We start from the raw sequence: 24,219 nt of genomic DNA on the forward strand, positions 1-24,219 counted from the left end.
GATCTCTCTCATGGAATAACTCAGTGGAAATCTAGGACAAGGAAAATCTTAGACAGAATTGATCTATCCTAACAAAAGTATGAACCATTTTCTTAAACGAATAATTACTTGCTAAAAAAAAAAAAAGCAATGCTTCATAAAGACCAATTACATCTTCATGGTTGAACAGTGAATAGAGGCTAAAATAAACAAAATGCCACTTTTAAACGAAAATATGTTACTCCATATTGTCAGTTGTTCTCCTAAACCTGAGTATTCAATTTTGCCTCTGAAACTAGAAATTCATGTAGAGTTAAAAAAAACTGAGTACAGGTAGTCTTTGTTTACCAACCACAATTGGGACCAGCAACTTTGTCATTAAATGAAGCCATTGCTAATGAAACATTCCAATTTTACCATTTTACTTCAGCTTTCCTCAGCTTTAGACTTATGAAAGTCATAAAGGCAAAGTTATTCTCTACTTAGAAATGTTAAGCTGGCTCTCCAGACTGGGCACATGAATAGTGATTAAAGTCAACCTGAGATTAATGCTCATTATTTTTGCTCTGCTGTAAAAAAAAAAAAAAATTGACTATAGATTCCAACAAAGTGGTATTTTCTATTTGGTAGCTTTGTTGAATGACAGTTTAGAAAACGAGACTTTTCCCACTTAGCATTTTACAGTACACTGTAGCTTTATTTATTTTTAGGATCATTCCTCACTGGTATTGATTTCTACCAGTACGCAGCTGAAACTCTTTATTAAGAGCCGAGGTGGCGCAGCAGTTAGAGTGCAGTACTGCAGGCCACTTTAGCTGACTGTGTTCAGCAGGTCAGCGGTCAAATCTCACCGGCTCAAGGTTGACTCAGCCTTCCATCCTTCCGGGGTAGGTAAAATGAGGACCCAGATTGTTGGGGGCAATGTAAAATATATATATGCATTGCTTACTGGTGTACACCGCTTAGAGAGTGCTTGCACTTAAAGCGGTATATAAGTTTCATAAATAAATAAATAATAAATAAATAAATAAATAAAATAATGGAAGAAATATCAATTACTCCTCAACTAAATGTCAGTTCCTGTGGACTGGGCTTCATGAAAACTATTGCTGATGTAACTCTCTAATATTGACTGTCCATTACACTTTCAATGATATAACAACCTTGCTCACATTTATTTGATTTTAATTAGAAACAGACAGTAGGATTTCACTACTGGGGTTGGGTGGGGACCCTATTCAAGTTTACTTGGAAGTATTCCTATTGAATTCAATCATCTTACTTCTCAGATCTGAAAAGTCTCAAGAAGTTGAAGGAAGTCTTGAAGATATACTGCTCATGCTATGCTCACTCATTTCACTGTCACTTCTGATAAATTTTGCAGGCATTTGAAACAATTAAAATATAATGGGAACTCTTTACAGTGACAATGTTATTACCTCATGCATTCATGTATTGCTGTCATGTCTTGCTTGAGGGTTTCCTACTGACTAGACTTTCAGTCTATTGGAACACATTTTTATGCTCTTTTTTATGTCTTTTTTAATTTAAGGTGTAACTTTAATGTGACATCAAGGTGAATGGCTGACTAAATTTCATTACCCAAACTAGGTAACATCATCAGTTCTATACATCAGCACTGATGATGTTACCTGGTTTGGTAATGAAACATCCAGTGGTGGGATTCAAATATGTGAACAACTGGTTCTCTATATGGATGCCGCTTCTGGAAGTCCATTCTGGGCCTGGGCAACAAAAAATTAGCTACCGGTTCTGCCGAACTGGTGCAAACTGGGTGAATCCCACCACTGGAAACATCTGCAAGAAAACAACCAAGCTCAGAGAGCATCAAGGACCCCTTGGTTATGCCTGGAGTTGTTCTTGCTTTCCAGTAAAAGGCGTTAGGCCAGAGTTTTTCAAATTTGGCGACTGTAAAATAAATGGACTTTAACTCCCAGAATTGCCAACTGGAATTCTAGAAGTCTAGAAATCCACACATCTTAAAGTTGTGAAATTTGAAAATCGCTGGTATAGACGCCAACTAGTCCAAGCTCGGAACCTTTAAAATCAGTTTTCGACCGTCTGTTTGCTTGGATGCTTCAACTGGACCCCTTGCACTTGATTAAGGCCCTTGAAAAGCATCCCGTTTTCATGTTGTAGCTAACCCTCTGCCCAACACTCTAAAGCTGAGCATTCTGATGAACATTCCTAAAAAAAAATGTTGAAAGGGTAACTTTTTGTTAATGCCTACTATAGCTCTCAAAAGGGAAGACAAGCAAGAGTCACTTTTCAAATTTCCACTAGCTAAACCAATTTGGAGGCAACGTGATATTACTTTGAATTTTTCATTTCTTCCTCAACTTGTAGCAATTATCTTCTAATAACAGTACATGCCTAACACGTTTCAAAATGTAATTTTGAATTTGTAGAGAATATATATATATATATAAGAATGTGCCACCACTTGAAAATGTTTTATTGTAACGTATACAAAGCTGGATAATATATTTTTACAACAAGTAATGGAACTAAAACTGGAAATACCATTAATACAAAGTTATTAGCTAAAAACAGATTTTTCGTATTGCTGTTTTTCTTCAAACTAGCATATAGAATCACTAACTAATCACTGCAATATTTTTTTGTTCTCCCTGTTTTTCTATTTGCAAATGTCAATTGTGGCTATTAAATATTTCCTAGCTGTGCTGTCCCAAATTAATGAGAACAGGTGAGCCATTAGACTTCAAATCCGTTAAGGCTTGTACCACTCTAACTAGTACAGAAATTTAGCAGACAGACTTCCCCATAATTATCAGTATTTGGAGTACATATTTTCCCAACTGATTTCTGAATATATGTAAATATATGTAATGTACCCAATTAGAATCCAGTTTTTTAAAAAGTTTCTAACCTCTGATTATATCAACTTGAAATACAGCACCTGAAAAAGAACTACATGTTCCTTTAATTTAACAGCAGTTTAGCATGGATGAATTGATAGATTAAACTTTTTATGAGTTTCCTTACTTGATACCCTCCAGTTGCACCATGCTTCCATAATTCCAACTTTTATATATAGCGATAGTACTAGGTTGAAAAAGGCTGCTATAGCAAACAACTACTAACACTGTAGGCTGGCATCAACTAATAAAAGCCGAAAATCTTAAAGCTAACTAGTGTGTTTCCTTCCAAAGCATAGCCTGGACAATATGTTAAATAGTGCTTGGATTCTATGGTAGAGTCATAGATATTTAGAGAGCACATCTGACTTCTCACAATATACATAACTTCTGAACTCTGCCAGCATTCATTATCTGACACACAATGAGGGGACTGCAGTTATGATTTTCAATACAGGGATATCTTTTTAAACCTGCTGTTTGGCACCAAGACACCAAATTCTAATGGGACAAATTAGATGAACATGAAATACCAATAATGCAACTAGAACTGAATAAGTGATATATTCTAACTTTATCTGACCGATAAATTAGGATTAGCAGCAACATAGATTAAAGTAAAACACAAAATAACATTTATAGCATCACTTGAAGGCAATATTTCAGCTTAGATGGTGAAGATTTACTGTTCAGAATATGTAGAACAATCTTCAGTGGCATCTTCTTGAGATGTTTGGCAGGGCTTACATATAATTGCAGAATCCTGGCTGTCTTCAGTGGAAACTAAAATACAGAAGCAGAACAGAAGTCTTCTGTTTCATTAAATGACTATTATTTAAATAACAAAAGCAAAACATATTCTTATTCACAACACAATTGTTATTTACAGAGTTTAGTTTGAAGAGCCATCTCTCCAATAAGCATTACAAAAATACTTATTACTTCACCTTGAACACATTTGTTTCCTATTTCTTTAATATATTAATAGGCTAGTAAACAAATATAAAGCGTGTATAGTGATATTGGCAATTACTGAGAACATTAGTTTGAAAATGATCATTTGAGCCATTTGACTATCTGCAGCTGTTCAAGGCAGAACTATTTTTCTAATACAGGTAGTTCTTAATACTAATACTAATACTAATAATAATAATAATAACAACAACAACAACTTTATTGTTGATTTCCGAGATCATAAAAGCATTTGTTACTGGAATTATGCAGACAGTTCAGGAATATACATAGAAAATAATTTACTAATTTATGCAATATAAACATTCTGAAACATTATGATCCTCTTGGTAATACCTAGCTGCGTTAGACTTATGTAAACACATGTATCTAGCAAATCACTGTGGTGGTTAAACGAATCCACAGTTGTTAAGCAATTGCTGCAATTATAAGTGTGAACCCATTTTCTGATTTTTTTTGTCATGTGATGATAGGACATCAGTCGTAAAGGTGAGACAGTCAACAAGCACCTGAAACAACCTAGAACTAAGGAGAAACTTCCTGACAGTTAGAACAATTAACCAGTGGAACAACCTGCCTCCAGAAGCGCTGAATGCTCCAACACTGGAAGTTTTTAAGAAGAATGGTATAGGGTTGGACTGTCTGAAATGGTATAGAGCAGCGGTTCTCAACCTATGGGTCACGACCCCATTTGGGGTCGATCGACCATTTCACAGGGGTCGCCAAGCAAGGCTGTCTGCCATTTTTTTCCCCTTTTCCGATGGGTGCCTTACCTCCCTTGGGCTGGGCCAGCTGGTGGCCTAGCCGGTGGTTGGCCTGCTCCGTCTCTGCCGCTTGCCAGCTATGCCTCGGCCGGTGCAGGGGGCGGCACCATGCATGTGCGGCGCTCCCGGGCAGGGAAAGTCCTCGACTTACGACTGGTTGGGTACTCCTCGACTTACGACCAGTTGGTTAGTCCTTGACATACGATCGGTTGGGGGTTGCGGCATTAAAAACGTTGAGAACCACTGGTATAGGGCAAGGCTTTTCAACCAGTGGTACGGGTACCACCTGTGGTACATTGGCACCTGGCAGGTGGTACGTGACCATCCTAGAAAAGTGGTAGTGGGGGAGGGGAATGAGCTGAACTGATGGCAGCACTGCACAAGCCTGAGCGAGAGATGGCTAGAGCTGCAAGGCTGTTAGGGCTCAGCGGAAGTGCCAATGCTTCTTTGGGACTGTCAGGATTCAGTGGAAGCACCAGGATCAGCGTCAGGCTTCAGCTGGAGCTCGGCGCTGATCCTGGCGCTTCTGCTGAGCCCAGAAGAAGCACTGATCAGCTGGAATGTTGCAGCATCTCCAGGGTCTTGTGATTTACATTCAGATGCTTGGCAACTGATTCATATTTATGACGGTCACAGTATTCCAGGGTCATGTGAAGTGACTAAAATCTGCTGCAACCACCCAGCAGATGGAGGGGAATAAAAACCAAACACCCCCCCCCCGACTGTCAATCCTTAACAGAAATGCTCACAACAATGAAAACCTTGGACAGGAGGAAGAACGCGGCCAGGTGGGCAGGCAGATGTCTTGCTCGACTGTGGCTTGGGAGGCACTTTTTTCAGTGCCATTGTAACTTCGAACAGTCACTAAGCAAACCCTTCTAAATCAAGGACTACCTGTACTTCATCACTTTTTTCCTTTTTTTTTGGTTATCAAGTTTTTGACACCTTGCTAGGCGACTGGTGGTACTCGGATATTGCCATATCCTAAAAGTGGTACTATGGGTGAAAAGGTTGAAAAGCCCTGGTATAGGGTTTCCTGCCTGAGCAGGGGGTTGGACTAGATGACCTCCAAGGTCCCTTCCAACTTTATTATTATTATTATTATTATTATTATTATTATTATTATTATAACATGGTCAAGTGACTGAGGAGCAGGGATGGCATGACATTTTACAAAGACCAGAAATGTTTTATGGGCTATAAAGCACCTGTTCTGGGACCGTTGTAATTTCGAATGGTTAAGTGACGGTTAACTGTAGGTGTATTGTAAATATCAGTGTAACAGTTGCACAACCAAATATTCTGATTACTCACTAGATGTTTCCTTCGTAGCTTCAGTCACGAGGTTGAGCTGGAGAGGTGGTGGAAGGTAGTGAATCCTTGGCAGAAAGCCTCGGGGTATAAAGGGTGAGAGTGGAGTATAGTATCCTGGCCGGAAATCCCCACCTGTGTCCTGTAGCTATATAAAAACAAAGGTCTATGAACAGGGGATGAACTGACCTATGCAGAAGGTGGCTATAAAGTCAGTGAAACTTAGGCCAAAACATATTTCATGATCCTATGAAATCTTTCTCTCTAATCTAGTGATGGCGAACTTTTTAGAGACCGAGTGCCCAAACTGCAACCCAAAACCCACTTATGCATCATCGGGTGCCGAGTGGGTGTGGTCTATTGGGTGGATGTGGCCCATTGGGTGGGCGTGGCTGCGATGGTAACAGCAGACTGGGTGGGACTAAAAAGTTCAATCAATCAATTCCAACTTTGCAAGATCTTTTTTTTCCTGCGAGAAGTTGAAATTGACTGATTGATTGAACCTTTTTTTTTTTTGTATATGGCAGCGGAGGCCTAAAGGGAAAAGGTTTTATAAAACCCAGTGACAGCGTGTGTACCCACAGAGAGGACTCTGAGTACTGCCTCTGGCACCCATGCCATAGGTTTGCCACCACTGCTCTAATCTATCTATCTATCTATCTATCTATCTATCTGTCTGTCTGTCTGTCTGTCTGTCTGTCTGTCTGTCTGTCTGTCTGTCTATCTGTCTGTCTATCTATCTATCTGTCTATCTATCTATCTATCTATTATCTAGATTTCTAGGAATTATAAACAAGGGGTTGTCTGGTCGGTTTCAAGAACAAAAGAGCCACAGGAAAATATGAAGTTTCTGGAAAGAGATTTTTGCAAGAATGAATCAAATAAATAAAAGAAAATATCCTAAGTGATTGTAATATTAGGGCAAATTCTCTTTCTCTCTCTCTCTCTCATCTATCTTCCTTATATCCTGATATGATCTCCCAAAGGAATCTTTCTGACAAACTACAAAATTACAATTAAAACAACCACAATAAGATTAAACATTGAAATATACTGCACACACCCATACACAAAACACACACACACATAAAACCGTCATGGTGGTATCACATGCCTTCAGAAGAGATTAGTTTTCAGCTGCTTCCAGAAAGCAATTAAAATAGAAGTCAGTGTGACAGAAACCTAACTTTATTTATCATACATAATTTTATTAGGCTTAATTTTATCATTGGAAAGGAAATCAAGAACATTTTCAAGTTTTACATTTACATCCTTCAACTCAGGTCTTGGATAGGCACAACTGGAAAAGACTGGAACCATTTAACAGAAATCCAAATCCCTGTACCAAATGGTAAATAAATGATATTAAGGTCCAACAGCAGCAGTTACATTAGCCGTGGCATTGGATAGTTAACAATCCATATTTAAGAGAACTAAATAACACTTCAACACTATGTTTTTCAAATAGATTTGGGAGAGAAGATTTAACATGTATTTTTGCCATTTTTTATTCACCTGTTGTTATTAACCCATTCCAAATGTTCAAAAAATATAGCTATTTTTTCAAAAATATTTTTTTCTGACACACATAGGGGAGACAAACTGGTTTTGCCTTCATAGTTTGGGCTAGTACTATTAGCTGCTATGCTCCTTGCTTACATTTCTGTAGTTAAGTACCAGGAAGGAACACAGGGGAAAAAATTCATCTTGTAGATATGTTGCGGATTCAGTATATGAGAAGCACTATTTCTGATTCAGACATTACAGAACCATCTATTTTCACATTCCTTCCTCATACTTTTATTAATTCCCCAGTCATAATTACCATTAGAGATATTAACAGTTGCATCAGCTAGGTGGGCCCTAAATGAGAGATTATAATGAAGTAAATCACCAAATGTGCATCCAAGTCAATGTTCTATTGAACCATGTGGATGATCCAATGTACAGCCAATTTAAATGGACAATTCTAAAAGTAGAACATCTGAGATTTTCTCAGAAATTCTGTTAACATTCATAACTAGACTAAAACTCAATAGAAGTAAAATTATTGTACAACCCTAGCAGCTATTCATAATTCATCAATTTTGTCTGCATAATATCCAAACTTAGTGGGTTCCCAGTATGGTAGCCTTGGGTGGCAATCTTTCTTCAGGCATCTTATATCATTCTTTAATTTAAAAAAAAAAAAAAAACAATGGAAAGTGTACGTGCTGAAAAGCATAGTGCCAGGCTCTATCATCCATTTTATTGCCAAAAATTGAGTTCAGGTGCAATTTTTGAAATACAAGCAGCCAGCAACGGATGGAAACTAATCAAGGAGAGAAGCAACCTAGAACTAAGGAGAAACTTCCTGACAGCTAGAACAATTAACCAGTGGAACAACCTGCTTCCAGAAGCGGTGAATGCGCCAACACTGGAAGTTTTTAAGAAGAATGGTATAGGGTTGGACTGTCTGAAATGGTATAGGGTTTCCTGCCTTAGCAGGGGGTTGGACTAGATGACCTCCAAGGTCCCTTCCAACTTTATTATTATTATCGATCATCGCACAGTCAGCCAGATGTTCAGACTGGATTTGGCATTTTGTCTACCTATCGAGTCCTTACCCAGGACCTGGAATAGGCAGATGTGGATGTTTGATGGTATTATTTATTATTATTATTATTATTATTAATAATAATAATTATAGGGGCTACTTTATGTGGATATGTGGCTATCTGATAAAAAAAATGTCATCATGGGAGAGTAGATAGAAAAGGGGTAGTAATCTTACTGGTTTGGTTTCCAGTGTTTTGTGAAAGATTATGCCCTTCACAGTACAATCAAGTTATTCAAAATTCAAAATATGCCACTGATTCAAAGTTATTACACCAATAGCAAGCTGTAAAAGACATCTTTAGGTGTTGTGCTTATGTGAGGGGTATTAAACCATATGGAGAAAACTATACTTACTGGTATAGTAGCAGGAACACTACCTGCTCCATGGTTGCCGGAAAAGTGTCTGAAACTTGTTTGCAGAGGCAAAACAGGTGCAGGAGATGGACCTCTGTAAGCTGGTTGATTGATAGCGAATCCCATTGAAAATGGATGATAAGGATACATCCCAGAGTATCCAGGATACATTTTGGGAGGGTCCCTCTCCCCAAATTCTGGACACACAGTAATACATTCTTGAGGCATATTTGGATGATCTATTAAAAAAAAAGTTAGATTAAATGGATGGTAGCTGGATTTAAATGGGTTACCAGTATTTATTTATTTTTTGTATTCTGCCTTTATCATTTTTACAAATATCTAAAGGAGGGGGACATATCCAACACACCTTTCTTCTCTTATTTTTCCCAGTGAGGTGAATTGGGAGTGAGTAAATGGCCTAAAGTCAACCAGCTGGCTTTCATGGCAAAGTTAGGACTTGAACTCATGGCCTCTTATTTTCTAGCTTGGTGTCTTAACAACTAGACCAAACTGGCTGGTATCAGCAACATATAAAGGTCTGAATGGTATTTTAACATCCTGAAAGTGTTGCATTTTGGCTAATTAAAACTTTCAAGAAGGTACACTTTAGGTGCCCTCCCAGGTAAATATCCATGAGAACACTGAAGAATGAATGAACAGCTTATATGCAAGAAGTGTTTTTTTAACATAATTGTTCCACTGAGAGGTGTAAAGGTCCTACAATCAAGATATCTTAAATGGTCAACATCTTACTAATGCAGAATTGTTGCTCATTGGATATGTATCAATTGGAAGAATGCATAGAGATCTTTGTTAGTCACAGAGAAGCAGAGGATAGAAACATATTACGCAATAAACAAACTATATCAAATATTATTTATTTATGAATAAGAGATATATTAACATAAAATGTGGTACTGTAATTTACTGTTTTATATAGTTTGGACAAATTTAATTCATGGTTTCTTCTTTTTAATCAAAACTTTATTAAATTTCATGAAAATGTAAAATACAAAAACAAAGAAAAGGAGTTAATAAAAGGGGAACAAAAAAAATCATAATTACGAAGTGCAAGCAACAATAACAGCAAAAAGCTGGTTTTTCTCAATACGAAAAAAAAATCTATAAATCAGTGACTCTTTGCATTAGAATGAACCACAATAAACAATTTTGTTTTTTCTCTTAAGTAGAAAACTTAATGTATCAAATCAAGCAACAAAAATAAATTGCAAGGTATCTTAATAGTATTTAATGTTATATCAAGCCAGTAGATGGCAACCCATATTCATAAATAGAGCACAACAGGGTCCCAATTAAGGGAGCAGAATGGAGGAGAAGATATTTTTTAATGTAATAAAAATTCTGAATAATTAGGGAATGTATAGCATCTTGCAATGTTTCAGGTTTACTTTTGATAAACAATTTTGAACCTATTGATTTAAGTCAATGTTTATTATCAACGTTTATTATCAGTTTATTATCATTATTATTTTAGAGGAGAATATCTGTAACTCGTGATTTAAATGAGGGATCTTTGGTGCTATCTGAGCCTGGTTGTTTTCTTGCAGATGTTTCATTACCAAAATAAACTACTATTATCAGTGCAAGAAAATTCTGCAAGAAAACAACCAAGCTCACAAAGCACCAAGGACCCCACAAATATATTTGCTAAACTTTTGCTGTATTTAAGATGATTAGCACCGCTTTATTTAAAAATAACTAACCACTGCAATTTGAATTTTGCAGAGAAATTCAAATTAGAGTACTTCATTTAAATATGCTGCATTTCTAAGCTGTCTTCAAAATACAACTTGCACAATATCAATTCAATGCAAAAATAAATTGTTACAAAAGATGGCAGCAGTCAAAGGTTTGTCTATTCTCTTTTGTTCTTAAAAAACCAATCCAGCAAATTATTTTCATTAACACTGAAATATTCCCTTTGCTGAAAGGAATATTGGTAAAATATAGTACAAATCATATTAATTCCAGACTCTTTGTTTTTCTATTTGCTTGATTGGCAGTTCAGTGTTTTGTTGGGCCTGCAGAACTCATTTCACTCATACAGTACAGATTCTGTCTGTGTAAATTTAGTTTTGCAACAATGAAGCATGGTGGAGCAGCTTTCAAGCAGGCTATGTAAGCTGCAATAAATAAATAAACAGCTAAGGAATAACAGCCTTTGATAGGGGAAAGAAAAATAATAATCCAAATCATCACCAGTAACAAATTGGCATAGCAAGATACATACATCGCTAAGGCCTAGCCCTAGGACAAGTAGAAAGTTAAGTTCCTAAACAGAAAAGACATAACTAATCATCAATATTTGAAAAATTATGGCTGGTACACATACCTAAATCTATGAAGGTCGGAGAGCTCGGTTTAGGTGGTGTTGGATTATTTGTTGTTCTGGTACTGGAGCTAACTGCTGAAGTCACTTTAATTCCTTCATGCACAACTGACCCAGGAATGGGAAACTCTGAAGAATTTATTTTTAGGCCCTTCTTACTGCTACCAAGGGCTGCCACTTCTTCATTGGGCCTACCCTGAGTGGGAGGCAAGGTCTCTCTAGGTGGTGAATCGGGTCCTTGTCTTTTTAAGGCCTTCTGTGCAGCCATGATCTTCTGGCGTTCAGTGATGAGAGAACATTTCTCACATGGGCACTGCTTCCACCTGCAGTGACCAGCATGACCCTTGACTGGTACCACAAAGCCATGATTCCGGCAACGTGAACATTTTGGAGCCCGAAGAGTCTGAGTCCCATCTTGGTTCTCCATGGCTGACAGCTCTCTCTAGATACACACCCTCTAAAATGGTATGCACTGAAATCTGCTCTCCTTGCCTGCAAAAAATGGCTACAATCTAGCAATTAAGCCTGGGCCCTAGCCTAAGAAAGAGAAGAATTCTGCTTCATGGAGAAGGGAGGAACGTTTAGTGCTGGGTCTCAGCTCAACAAAATGTAGTATTTTGTGATAAGTGACAAGGTACTCCAATTCCTTCTTTGTTTTTATTTCTGGAGACTCTGTTTTGAAACAGATCTTCTCTGGAAAACTTTATTTTAGTGGAAACTCAACATTTGGAAAAGAGCTTCCATCCCTGCAAAACCTACTGCTCTTGTCTCTTTGCCAAGAAGGCGGAGTTTTTGTTTTTAGGGCTACAGATAATTTTTGTGAGCAGATGGCAAGACATTGAGTTCTCTGGTGGCTCTGCAAGAAAGATTTAAGAGGCTGGATGCCAACTGTTCAGTTTTGTGCTTCAGTGGAGAATCTGTGGTGTGCAGTATTAATTGAGATGGAGCTGATGAAAAGAGGAGAACATTTTATACAAGATACAAGTCAAGTAATTGAATGTGATACCTGTGCTACCTTAGAATTATCCTGCTCCATTTGTTTCAATTCTAAACTTCAGACAGTAATTGGTTAAGATGTGCATGAGTTCATATCTTGTGACATGCAGGGAAAACAGCTTTCTCTTTCCTTTATTAAACAGTGATTGTATCATAAATTCCAAATCTCTTTCCTTTGGGATTTCTGATATCCAAATAAGTTCGGGGGACATTGTATGCATCTGTTTCTCAGTACAAATTAACTATTTATACATTTATTTTTCTGAACCTGAGAGGCAATCCATAAGAATAGAATAGAATAACAGAGTTTGAAGGGACCTTGGAGATCTTCTAGTCCAACCCCCTGCTTTGGCAGAAAACCTATATCATTTCAGACAAATGGTTGTCCAATCTTTTTTTTTTTAAAAAAAAAAAAATCCAGTGTTGGAGTATTCACAACTTCTGGAGCCAAATTGTTCCACTGATTAATTGTTCTGTCAGGAAATTTCTTCTTAGTTCTTTGTTGCTGCCTCCTTGATTAGTTTTCATAAGTTGGTTTCAAGATGCAATAAACTGGCCTATTGCCTAGAGGAGGGGTGTTAAAGTGCCGGTCCATGGGCCGGATGCATCATGCCGAAACTGCGCTCACCTCAGGTCCGGCAATGGGGAAAAAGTCGCGATACATCGCAACACGTCATGTGATATTGCGAGTTTGACACCCCTGGCTTAGAGGGTTGAGTGGTATCATTACTATGACATAATTTTTTATTTTTATCAATTTACAAAATGCAAAGTGTTCTATGGTTCCCAAATGATATCTTATTTCAATACAGTAAATAAAGAGCAAACTATAACTTATAAATAATTCTGTATGCTTAATTATGTCGCAGGAAAAGGAGATTATTGTTTCCTTGTACAGTGATTGTTTAATGTTGGATTTTTCTGACTGTGCCACTTACTTACAAATCTGTTTATGATATGAATAATGAATTCCAGGTACTCATATTTGATTTTTAAAAACTGTCCAAATAAAGAAGCAAGAATAAGTAAACAATATGCTTTATATTAATTATAAATCTGCATCTGTAGAATTTCATAAAGCTTAATTCTCATTGGAAATACTTTCCTGCTTTTTGATTAACTGGACTGGGGTCTATGGAAGTCCTAAGGCATTTCCATATTAACAACTTCCTGAAAGTTCTAAAGGGCCCATTTCCCCCCCTTTTTTTTCCAGAAGGCCTTGAGCATATTATTTGCTTTTCTGTATTTAAATCAATATTTACTTACTGGTTTCCAAATAATTTAAATATTTCCAGTTATCACTGAGAGTTGTGTATCTTCCTGCTTCTGTTTTGCATTTGAGAGTAATGTATTAAAGTGTAAATATTTAATGGCTACAGGCTGCTTACATGACAGATAAGGAAAATGCAATATTTTAAACAAGCAAAACTTCTTGTGCAAAAGAAAATGTTTTCTGAATTTGTACTTTAGTCTTTCTTAATATTTTCTCTTTAATTCAAACTTCACAAGGGTTTTTATCTAATAGTAATAATAGGTAGGAATTTTGGATATGGTTTTTGCTTCAATGTCAGCTATCGCCTGTAGTTTTTTCTTTCTGCTTTTAAAACATACTATATCCTACTCTATCCAGAATTCAAATGAAATATGTCTTTTTGAAGAACATAAGCAGTCATGTCTTCTGTGCACTCAAGCAGCCTTTCAAAAGCCATCCCTAGCTGTGTATCCACATGCATCCATATGTATGCCTTAGAAATTACTTTCTTCAAATGTTTTGCAGTCAACCCTGTAGTCTAATAACAGTGTTTTGATAATTAGGCATTGTTTTTATATCTGTTTTTATGTTTTGTGAACTGTTTTAAGTGACTCCTTTCTAAAAGGGATAAGAACAAGGGTATAGTATTTTTGTATATTTAAATAAATAATATGTCTTCCAGCCCATGGGCAAGCTCAGACCTACCCACATGCTAGAGAATTAAACCGCTCATAAAATGGAATTACCCAATTACTTTTAAATACATGGAATGGAATGGAATATTTATTATATACAAAAGACCCAAACACAGACATAATCAAAATATTCAGGATTGTTAAAAAAAGGGAGTTAAAATTTGGCTATTACCATTGTAATTCTAGGATTTTTATTGAAAATAAAATTTAAATGTCAGACTTTAACTTTACGAAGTACCTCATTCTCAGAGTTTAAATAGGCTATATTATATCCAGCTGAAAATTCTTATAATATTCACAATGGAGTAGAATGTGAGTCACAATTTCAAGATTACAGGGGAAACGTCTTTGAGAGATAGGAATCTTTTGAAATCTATCATATATTGATGGCAACAGATTTAATCTGACTTTAGAGAAACTATTCTATATTTTCTTACATATAAACTGCAACAGCATATAGAGAACTGAAGATGTAATTGTATTTATTTATACCGTATTGTATGTAATTATATGAGATTCTCTAAGTCCAGGAATTTCAAGTTTTGCCATTAATTTCTGTACTGAATTGTTTCATCCTCTATATTAAAACACTGGTGTCATGCCTAGAAAACAAAAAGACCAATCTTTCTTTTACATAGAGTATAATCTATGAACTCAAGTCCTGGTGATTTTTTAATGAATATCTTCATGCAGTTTTTGTAGAAAAAGTATAGTCATGTTTGCTACTGCTATCTTATATGATTGTTGCTATTGTTCTGTCTATCCTGTAACCCTGGACTTTCTAAATGCTCCCGTATCTAATTACTACTCAGCGCTGTCTTTCTTTAGTTTTCTAGAATTCAAATAAAGTTGGCAAGTTGATATGGAAAGCAGCTTGGTCCACTTCTAGACCGGCCAAGCATTCCAAAATGATTCATCTGTTTCCAGAATGGAATGATCTAAATCAGGAAGCATTTTGCAATATTCAATCAATTAAATATTTGCATATTTGCAATATGGACAATCAATTAAATATGAGCTAGCAGTGTACGGCGGCAGCCAAAAAAGCCAATGCAATCCTAATTTGCATTAATAGAGGGATTGAATCAAGATCACGTGAGGAGTACTGCCTTAGTAAGGTCACACCTGGAATACAGTATCCAGTTTTAGTCACCACACTATAAAAAGATGTTGAGATTCTAGAAAGAGTGCAGAGAAGAACAACAAAGATGATTAGGGGCCTGGAGGCTAAAACATATGAAGAACGGTTGCAAAAACTGGGCATGGCTAGTCTAGTGAAGAAAAGGACCAGGGGTTACAGGTTAGCAGTGTTCCAATATTTGAAAGGCTTTCACAGAGAGGAGAAGGACAACCTATTTTCCAAAGCATCTGAATGCCAGACAAGGAACAATGGATGGAAACTGATCAAGGAGAGATTCAGAAATAAGAATTTATTTTTTTTTGACAGTTGAGAACAGCTTGCCTTCAGAAGTTGTGGGTGCTTCAACACTGGAGACTTTCAAGAAGAGACTGGACAGTCACTTGTCAGAAATGGTATACGGTTTCCTCCTTGAGCAGGGGGTTGGACTAAATGACCTACAAGGTCCCTTCCAACTCTGTTATTCTATATTCTATTCTGTTTCAGGGCCAGACTTTGCCATTGACAACATTAAACCCAGTTCCATAAGCTTCCCATTTGAAATAGTTGAACCATCTTCCAAATGCTCAGATGATTTATTTCATTGGAAAAATGGAATGTTTCATACATCGTGTTCTGGGAAATGGCCGTGCAGTTTTGCACACAGCTATTTAAGAAAACAAAATGGTGACAGTATTCTAAGTCTTTCTTTCCACGTAGAACTATTTTGAACTTTACTTTCTCCCTATTTCTATTATATTCTCTACTTTGATGCTTTCCGTTCTTTTTCCAGCAGTTTTGTTTCTGTCACTATAAAAAGTTACAGTTATTTAGAGTGCTTTCAGATGACTTTTGATTAATCCTATCACATAAATTTGTTGAGGTTGCAATCATTCCTGTCATATATACTGTAGATAGAAAATCAGGTCCTCTGACAAAAAAGCAATACTAACTGCAAATATGTGCTGCTCCTAAAACTGAGATAGCAGGAATAAATAAACATCTGTCCCAGAAGTTCTGTCCAGACAGAACTGTCATGGGTGCCTCTGACACTCAAAAACTAGAAAAGGCTGTTAGCTCGAAGGGTGGGAGAAAAAGACTTGGGCTTTACACCCTGAGGCTGACATATATAAAAGATTTGATTCTTATGTTCTGCACCACTCGGATCTTTTGTACCTCTATTACTTTTTTCTTGGCTCCACCATCTAGCTCTGTTGGGTCTGCGAAGTATCTGCTGTTACCTAGTTACCATGCTCCCTGAAAGGGAGACTGAGTTCTTAGAGAACTGAGATTTATTGCTTGTGTCTCCTGTGAAGTCTGACAGGATGCGACTCTATTAGTTTTCTTAGTGTGTGATTAGCTTCATTAATCATTCTGCTTTACTGAGCAAATTATTATTATAAGACAGACTATATTGTTTTCTATTTTATAATCTCCTGTATTTTATCTTCATATTTCTATTTTTTTTTCTGACTAGAAAAAAAGTAAAAAGATTAAGCAGAAGTAGCTTTATTCATTTTGTTTGTATCCCTCCACCTACTTCTAAGGCTACCAGGATGGTGTTTATATAAACTGATTGACACATACTACTTGACACTGCATTGCTGTGTAATAATTAGCCCATCTGTGGCATATTAAGGTAATCAGATATTTAACATTGCATGAAATATTCCTTATAAATTGAGGAATATTGAGGAACATGGAAATTTATTTTTCATGTTCTACACTTGTGATGGTAATAACATATTATTGGTGATGATTTAAATATGGATCACAAATACACATGCCATCATAGTCAGGCTCCTTGACCAAAAAGCAAATGGCAAACATAGTATCTACAAATATGTGCTGCTCCTACAACTGAAAGTAATAGGAATAAATAACAACTGTCCCAAAGATTGTGTCCAGACAGAATTGTCATGTAAATATGAAACCATTTCCTCTGATATTCAAAACTAGAAGGCTTAGCTTAAAACTTGGGGGGGGGAGGCTAAAGATTTTGGATTCTCATTGAATCTCTACTGATTTAGAACTTGACACTTTTGAGTTTTATCTCTGAGGCCATGCAACTCCTGCCCATATATTTGTGCATTTAATACCCCCCCCCACACACACACTTTGAACCTTTTGTATTCTTTAATCTTTTGCTCACAGAGGCTCCTCCGTTTCCAGCCAACTAATCTAAACCACAGAGAGATTGACTAGAGTGTCCACTTACAGTCCTATTCCTTCCACCCCTTCTAGGCTACATCTCTATAGCCAGAAGAAGAACCCTGAACTCCCTGGCAGTTGGAAAGAGGCAACAGCTTCAGCCATTAGCAAGGCCTTTGCTTGCGAACGGAAGATGCCTGTCCCATCCACAGACCAGGGGAAGTACAAGTCTTGGAAGGAAGGAGCCAGAGATATCATGGTTCCCTTCTCTCAGCACATATCCTGGTTCTGGAGGGCAGAGGAGGCTTTTTCCAGGAGTCTTAAGAAAAGTGGCCCTGAGAGCAGATTCCTTAACAGTCAAGACAAAATGGAAGGGGAGGCCCTTAAGGGCAGCAGGCCCCCCTACCCCAAGCCCTGGTCTCAGCTGCTGACAGGGCTATGCCCCACAACCTGGATTCTAGAGGGAAGCAGCAGTGACTGGCCCTTCTTTCACTGTGGGCTGTCAAGTAGCTGCGGACACATGAAGCCAGAGCCTTCCAAAGATGGCAGCCCAGCTCTTCCACCCAGGAATCGGCTCAGTCTGTCAGCAGCTTCAGTAGCCAAAAAGGACAGTCCCCTGGGACAGGTGATGGTGGAGGAGGAGTACTCCTGTGAGTATGGCTCCTTTGCCTATCTGCTATTGTGCTCCTTAGGTGGGGTGGTGAGCTGCGGTGCAACACACACAGCGGTAGTGCCACTCGATGTGGTGAAGTGCCGCATGCAAGTGGAACCCAGGCGTTACCAAGGGCTGGTGCAAGGCCTTTCTCTTACAGTGCGAGAAGAGGGGATACCTGGCCTGGCTAAGGGATGGGCTCCAACAGCCATAGGCTATTCCATGCAGGGCTTTGGCAAGTTTGGTCTCTATGAGTACTTCAAGATTCTGTACTCTAACTTTTTGGGTCCAGAGCAAGCTTATCTGTGGCGGACTAGCCTCTACCTCGCTGCTTCAGCCAGTGCTGAGTTCTTTGCTGACATTGCTTTGGCCCCGATGGAAGCAGTCAAGGTACGGATTCAGACCCAGCGCGGGTATGCCAAGACGCTGCGAGAAGCAGCTCCCAAGATGTATATTGAAGAAGGACTCTGGGCTTTCTATAAGGGAGTGTATCCTCTCTGGCTGCGACAGATCCCTTATACCATGATGAAGTTTTCCTGCTTTGAACGAACTGTAGAAGCACTCTATAAATACGTCATTCCTAAGCCACGAGATCAGTGCAGCAAGACGGAACAACTTGGAGTCACATTTATTGGGGGATATATCGCTGGCATCTTCTGTGCTATAGTCTCACACCCAGCTGATTCTGTGGTATCAGTATTGAACCAAGAAAGGGGCACCACTGTTTTGGGTGTCCTCAAGAGGTTGGGCATGTATGGGATCTGGAAAGGCCTCTTCACTCGTATTCTGATGATTGGTACTCTTACTGGTCTGCAGTGGTTCATCTATGATTCAGTTAAAGTTTATCTCAAGTTGCCTCGTCCCCCACCACCTGAAATGCCCGAATCTTTGAAACAGAAACTCTCTCAAAATTAAATCCATACTAAGTGGCTGTGTTTCAAGGGTACTCCAATTCTATAAGAATGTTTAATTCACATGATTTGTGAATATCACTGACCCATGGAAAATTCGGTATAGTGTTACTCAATCCCAGAACTAAGCTTCAGAGAGTTTCAACAATCTATAAAAGAAGCTATTTAAAATAGCTTCTTAATGAAACTTTAATGCATGTCATTTAACAGAATAGCATTCTCTTGCAGTTTTATTTTGTTCTAAACTGCACTGAAAATACATAGCAGATAATGCAATTACTAGTTTTTATAGGCTGTTAAATATTTTAAGGTTAACCAGTTAATAGCAACTGCTAAACAAATTGGTTGTTGTAATACTGTTGTAATGATTTGATAATTATTGTCAACAGGACATGTTGTCAGGCAGCCTAGATGGTATGATTCTGAGATATTGAACAAAAATTTCTGTGTGCATTTGCTAAATCAGATTCTACGTTTGAAGCAAAATAAAAGTATAAACTCTGAAAAATGGCATTCTTAGCAGTATATTAGAAAGCTTATTTTACTTTTAAGTGTCACAGATCTATAATGATCCAAAATGCCTGTTTATACATAGAAAAATGTATAATTTTGTGGCAGGATGTTATTTTATAGGTTTCGGTATCTGACTACAAAAGTTTCTATTTGTAGCTTGAGTCTTTAAAAAAGCATTCTTCTCATCCATGTAGAATCTGCTGTGTTGGAAAAGGGGGAAAAAAAACCATAGTAATTTTGCATTGTGATTTATATATTTATTGGACAAGTCTTTCGGAACTTGCATGAATATTGTTCCTCTCTGTTCTTAAAGCAGTCCATCAGACTTAACTGGTACACTTCTTCCAAATTATTTTTGAAACATGTACGTACATGTTTCATGTGTATTGAACAATCCTTTCGCTGTATAAAAACTCTGAAGCTTCTTATTTTGAGGCAAATCTACTTTTTCTTGATTGAGCATTTTTCAATGGAATTATAGAAATAAAAATAATACACTATAGTATTCTTCGAAAGCTAAAATTCTGAATGTTGGTGATCCTTTACCATTATGTTAGTTTTTCTTTTGTTGTATAATCTAATTTGAACATTTATTGTTACTACAGCAAATAAAGTTATTGTGGTTATGGAATTATAAATTATGTATCAGGCAGTGCTTTTTAAAACATATTAGCAACTATATATTTTATACAAAAAAGCAGCCTTTTCCATTTCAAATGAATGGTCTTGCTATTTAGTATTATTGCAAAACCTGAGCAAGTGATATTCAGTTGTCTTTTATATCTTTAATAATGTAACCTAATTCTTAAAGTTATATTCCACTAGTTTATTATTTCCTGCTGTATCCACAAGATCTAAGTATTCTTTTTAGAGCAGTGGTTCTCAACCTGTGGGTCGGGACCCCATTTGGGGTCGAACGACCATTTCACGGGGGTCGCCAAACAAGGCTGTCTGCCATTTTCCCCCCCTTTTCTTTGGCCACGCCCCTGGCACCCGGTGATGTATAAGAGGTTGGGGGTTACCACAACATGGGGAACTGTATTATGGGGTCGCGGCATTAGAAAGGTTGAGAACCACTGTTTTAGAGCCTAGTATAAATGTTTACTAAAAGTTCAATGATCAGGAATAATTGCTATTGTAATCCAAACTTCTGGAAGGCAGCCCAACCACTGATCTACTCAACAAAGCAAATTGTGGTACATGCTGAAAATTTAAGAAAAGATTTTGAATCAACTGGTCAATGACAAATTCTGTTTCAACACTTTGCTTTTACTCATTATTTGGATCTATTTCCCAATTTTGGTTTCAAATAAGACTTCTTTAGAGCACCAATTCCCTTCAGAGCTAGTTAACTCTCATTATTGAATATGCTTTGATTTGATATTAGGGAAGATTGCTCCCACAGTGTCAAACATAACTTTAGACCTAGTTACTCATGTCTCATTTCTATCCCTTTATAGCTTGAGAGATAGAATGATATTGCAATAGGGTGGGGAGGAATTGTCCAAAGAGCTGTGAACTGCATAGTGCAATAAACATGCCCTTGTTGGTGATTGTGAAATGTTGGCAAGTATGGCAAGTTGTGATGATCAATAGTATAAAAGGTATATTATGTTTCAAGGGTGCTCCAGTTCTATAAAAAGTACTACAGTAGGCTATCTGATATGTAGGCAGTGAACCATAGCATTCAAAATATATGATATGTAGGTCTTTTTTTTAAATAAGCTTATTGTGTTAATAGTAATTGCTATATAAACTTGGTAATGTAATACTGTTGCAGTGATCAATTGCAATATTGCTTAATTTTGGTCAAGGATCAGATCAAATCCATATAAAATAACCTTAGTCCTCAATGGCACTACATCCACATGGAGAGAAGTAAGCAGTGGGCTACCACAAGGTTCCGGCTTAGACCCAGTATTCTTCAATATCTTCATCAATGACTTAGATGAGGGAATTGAAGGGGAACTCATCAAATTTGCAGATGACACTAAACTGGCAGGAGTAGCCAACACCCCAGAAGACTCAGGATCCAAAAAGATCTTGACAAACTTGAACAATGGGCCTTGCCCAACAAAATGGGTTTCAATGTGGAGAAAAGCAAAGTTTTACATTTAGGCAAGAAAAATCAAAGGTACAAGTACAGACTGGGTGAGACTTGGCTTAAAAACAGTAACTGAGAGGGACCTTGGAATTCTAGTGGACGATCACTTGACCATGAACCAGCAGTGTGCAGCAGCAGCCAAAAAAGCTAATACAATCCTGGGTTGTGTAAACAGAGACATAGAATCAAGATCATGCAAAGTACTAATACCGTTTTATAAAACCCTAGTAAGACCACACTTGGAATACTGCAGCCAATTTTGGTCACTATATCATGAAAAAGATGTTGAGAGTTTGGAAAAAATTCAGAGAAGAGCAATTAAGATGATCAAAGGCCTGAAGACTAAAACATTTGAAGAATGGCTGTAGGACTTGGGTCTGGCTAATCTAAAGAAAAGAAATAGGGGAGACATGATAGCAGTATTCCAGTACCTGAGGGATTGCCACAAAGAAGAGGGGGTCATGTTATTCACCAAAGCACCAGAGGGCAGGACAAGAAACAATGGTTGGAAACTGATCAAAGACAGAAGCAACCTGGAATTAAGGAGAAGTTCCTGACAGTGAGGACAATTAACCAGTGGAATAGCTTACTCCCAGAAATCGTGGGCGCTTCATCACTGAAGAATTTTAAAAAAAGACTAGACACGTCGCTTGTCTGAGATGGTATAGATTCTCCTGATTGAGCAGGGGGATGGACTAGAAGACCTCCAAGGTCTTTTCCAGCTGTATTCTATTCAGAATACTTTATATCAGCAGATGGAGCATTAATTGTATTGCACAATAACCAAGTAAATACACAAAATGGATCACTTGGTACCAGGTAGGGAAAAATAATTGATATTTTGAAGTAGATTTATAATCCAGTTATATATATGTATGTGATATTTGTATGTATACTTGGATAGCAGTCCCAACACACTCTTGGGAAATGTGTCATTTTATCTTAAAGGGTTTTTCATTAAGATGACACAGTGTCTTGGATTGAATCCAAACACTTCAGCTTAACAAGCTTGGAGATCATGCTTATCACATGTTTCTTAAACAGCATATGTATATTTGCGCATTCTATATTACATTCACTGGATGCATAATAAACACTTCAGAAATTCAAATTCTCAGTTGATCCAGGTTCATTTTTATAACATTTCAAAAGTATTTTTAAGAGGGAAAAATAAGACCCTACCAAAATTGTAACCAGAAGAATCCTGGCTAGTATCTCTAAAATAATTCTCATGATCACAACTGATTTTTTTTTCTTTTTCTCTTCTCTTTTTTTATTTTCCCATCTCTTATTTTGGATTCACCTAACCTTGATGAGTTCTGGAGAACTCAGGATGTTTCTGAGTTTGTATTATTAAAGTTTGGCCCATTTTGAATTATGAAATATTATGCTGCATAATTTTTCTAGTGTTCTGTTTTTTTCTTCCAGAAAAACAGACTGACATTTCTGCATCTCTTAAAGTTGTCAACAAAATCTCTGTGAAATACTATTATGATGAATACAGCTGCTATGAAATGGAGAGATGGTATGATCAAGCAGTTAAAAAAGTAAAACATTTGAATTAATTCAGTCCACCAAGCAACATTGTAAGAACTGATAGAGCTTAGGAACATCATTATGATCCCAAAACAAACAAAACCTCTAGGTTTTGGCAGGAAAATCTATGATTTGGGGAGGGGGAACACAGATTACCATATCCTGGGGGGGGGAACAGATTTACATGAATTTCCTTGAACCTAGCACCAACTGTGAAGCTTTTAAGTAGATTTAAAAGCACAAGAAGGAAATTTTGCTGCCACATGACAACCTACGCCTCACACCTCACTAGCCACCCAAAAAGGCAATTGCAAAGTTGAATCCCTCTATTTGACAAAAATTAAGAGATGGGAAAAATGCCAAGATTTGGTCAAAGAGACAAAATATGGAGTTGTTTCATGACAGTTTTAAAAAGCTTGTTTGTCATTGGCAGAAGTATATAGTGAATGGCAGTGATTATGTGGAAAAGTAAATACTGTTATTAAAAGAGCTTATTTCAAGGGTTATTTGTTTAAAGTTATGGAGGTGGAGGCATTGCTTTTTATTTAAGCCTTGTAGTTGCATGTGGGAAAGTTCTCTTCAGATGTCTCCCCACACATGTCTCCACAATAGGTATATTGTTTAGTGGAGATGAGTAATATCAGGATGGAATTTGAAATACTGATATTTCCTCTTTTTGAATATCTGAACAGGGAAATAAGGTCCATCTACTTTAAATACTTCAAAGTAATCAAAATATTTCCTCTTGACTGTCATCGATGAGATCAGTCAGAATCCTAAATTGGTACCCAAACATCATACTAAATAGAATAAAACAAAATATATAGGATTTCCCAAATAATAGGTTACAGGAACACGGTGGGCTTGATTTGATCTATAACGAGTTCTTTAAATTGCTCATCTGTTCTCTTTTAGCTTCATGCTAAAGAGAAAGCAATGGAGGGGAAAGGCATTGACAGAGATTATGAAATGATATAGTTAAACATGGCTTTTATGCATCAACAACCCTAGTCAGGAAACAACTCAGATTTGGTACATACAGTATATTTCTATATAGTTGT

The 24,219-nt window shown here is 37.2% G+C and overlaps 2 protein-coding genes across 2 annotated transcripts; one reads left to right on the top strand and one right to left on the bottom strand.

Annotated features, from left to right (window-relative positions):
• Positions 1–2,443: 2,443 nt before the first annotated feature.
• Positions 2,444–11,739, bottom strand: DMRTB1 (DMRT like family B with proline rich C-terminal 1). The gene is made up of 4 exons (XM_039319919.1): positions 11,235–11,739; positions 8,879–9,117; positions 5,930–6,074; positions 2,444–3,662 (listed from the first exon to the last, which is right to left on the bottom strand). Exons 1-4 carry the CDS (start codon positions 11,656–11,658, stop codon positions 3,562–3,564), a joined length of 909 nt encoding a protein of 302 aa, XP_039175853.1. The 5' UTR covers positions 11,659–11,739; the 3' UTR covers positions 2,444–3,561.
• Positions 11,740–17,563: 5,824 nt separating this feature from the next.
• Positions 17,564–20,113, top strand: LOC120297358 (phosphate carrier protein, mitochondrial-like). Its single transcript, XM_039319911.1, has one exon. It carries the CDS (start codon positions 17,636–17,638, stop codon positions 19,007–19,009), a length of 1,374 nt encoding a protein of 457 aa, XP_039175845.1. The 5' UTR covers positions 17,564–17,635; the 3' UTR covers positions 19,010–20,113.
• The last annotated feature ends 4,106 nt before the right edge of the window (positions 20,114–24,219 follow it).

The sequence above is a fragment of the Crotalus tigris genome, unplaced genomic scaffold, assembly GCF_016545835.1.
Source record: "Crotalus tigris isolate CLP2741 ecotype Arizona unplaced genomic scaffold, ASM1654583v1 scf7180000023617.9722795, whole genome shotgun sequence".
NCBI lineage: Eukaryota > Metazoa > Chordata > Lepidosauria > Squamata > Viperidae > Crotalus > Crotalus tigris.

Bases quoted from the DNA above. Each gene is read 5' to 3' on its own strand.
- DMRTB1 (XM_039319919.1), bottom strand. From the start codon at position 11,658: ATGGAGAACCAAGATGGGACTCAGACTCTTCGGGCTCCAAAATGTTCA. The intron at 9,118-11,234 runs GTATGTGTACCA...TTTTTTTAATAG, and splicing joins TCCGACCTTCATAGATTTAG to ATCATCCAAATATGCCTCAA. The intron at 3,663-5,929 runs GTGAGTAATCAG...TCTGTATTTTAG, and splicing joins AGCTACGAAGGAAACATCTA to TTTCCACTGAAGACAGCCAG.
- LOC120297358 (XM_039319911.1), top strand. From the start codon at position 17,636: ATGCCTGTCCCATCCACAGACCAGGGGAAGTACAAGTCTTGGAAGGAA.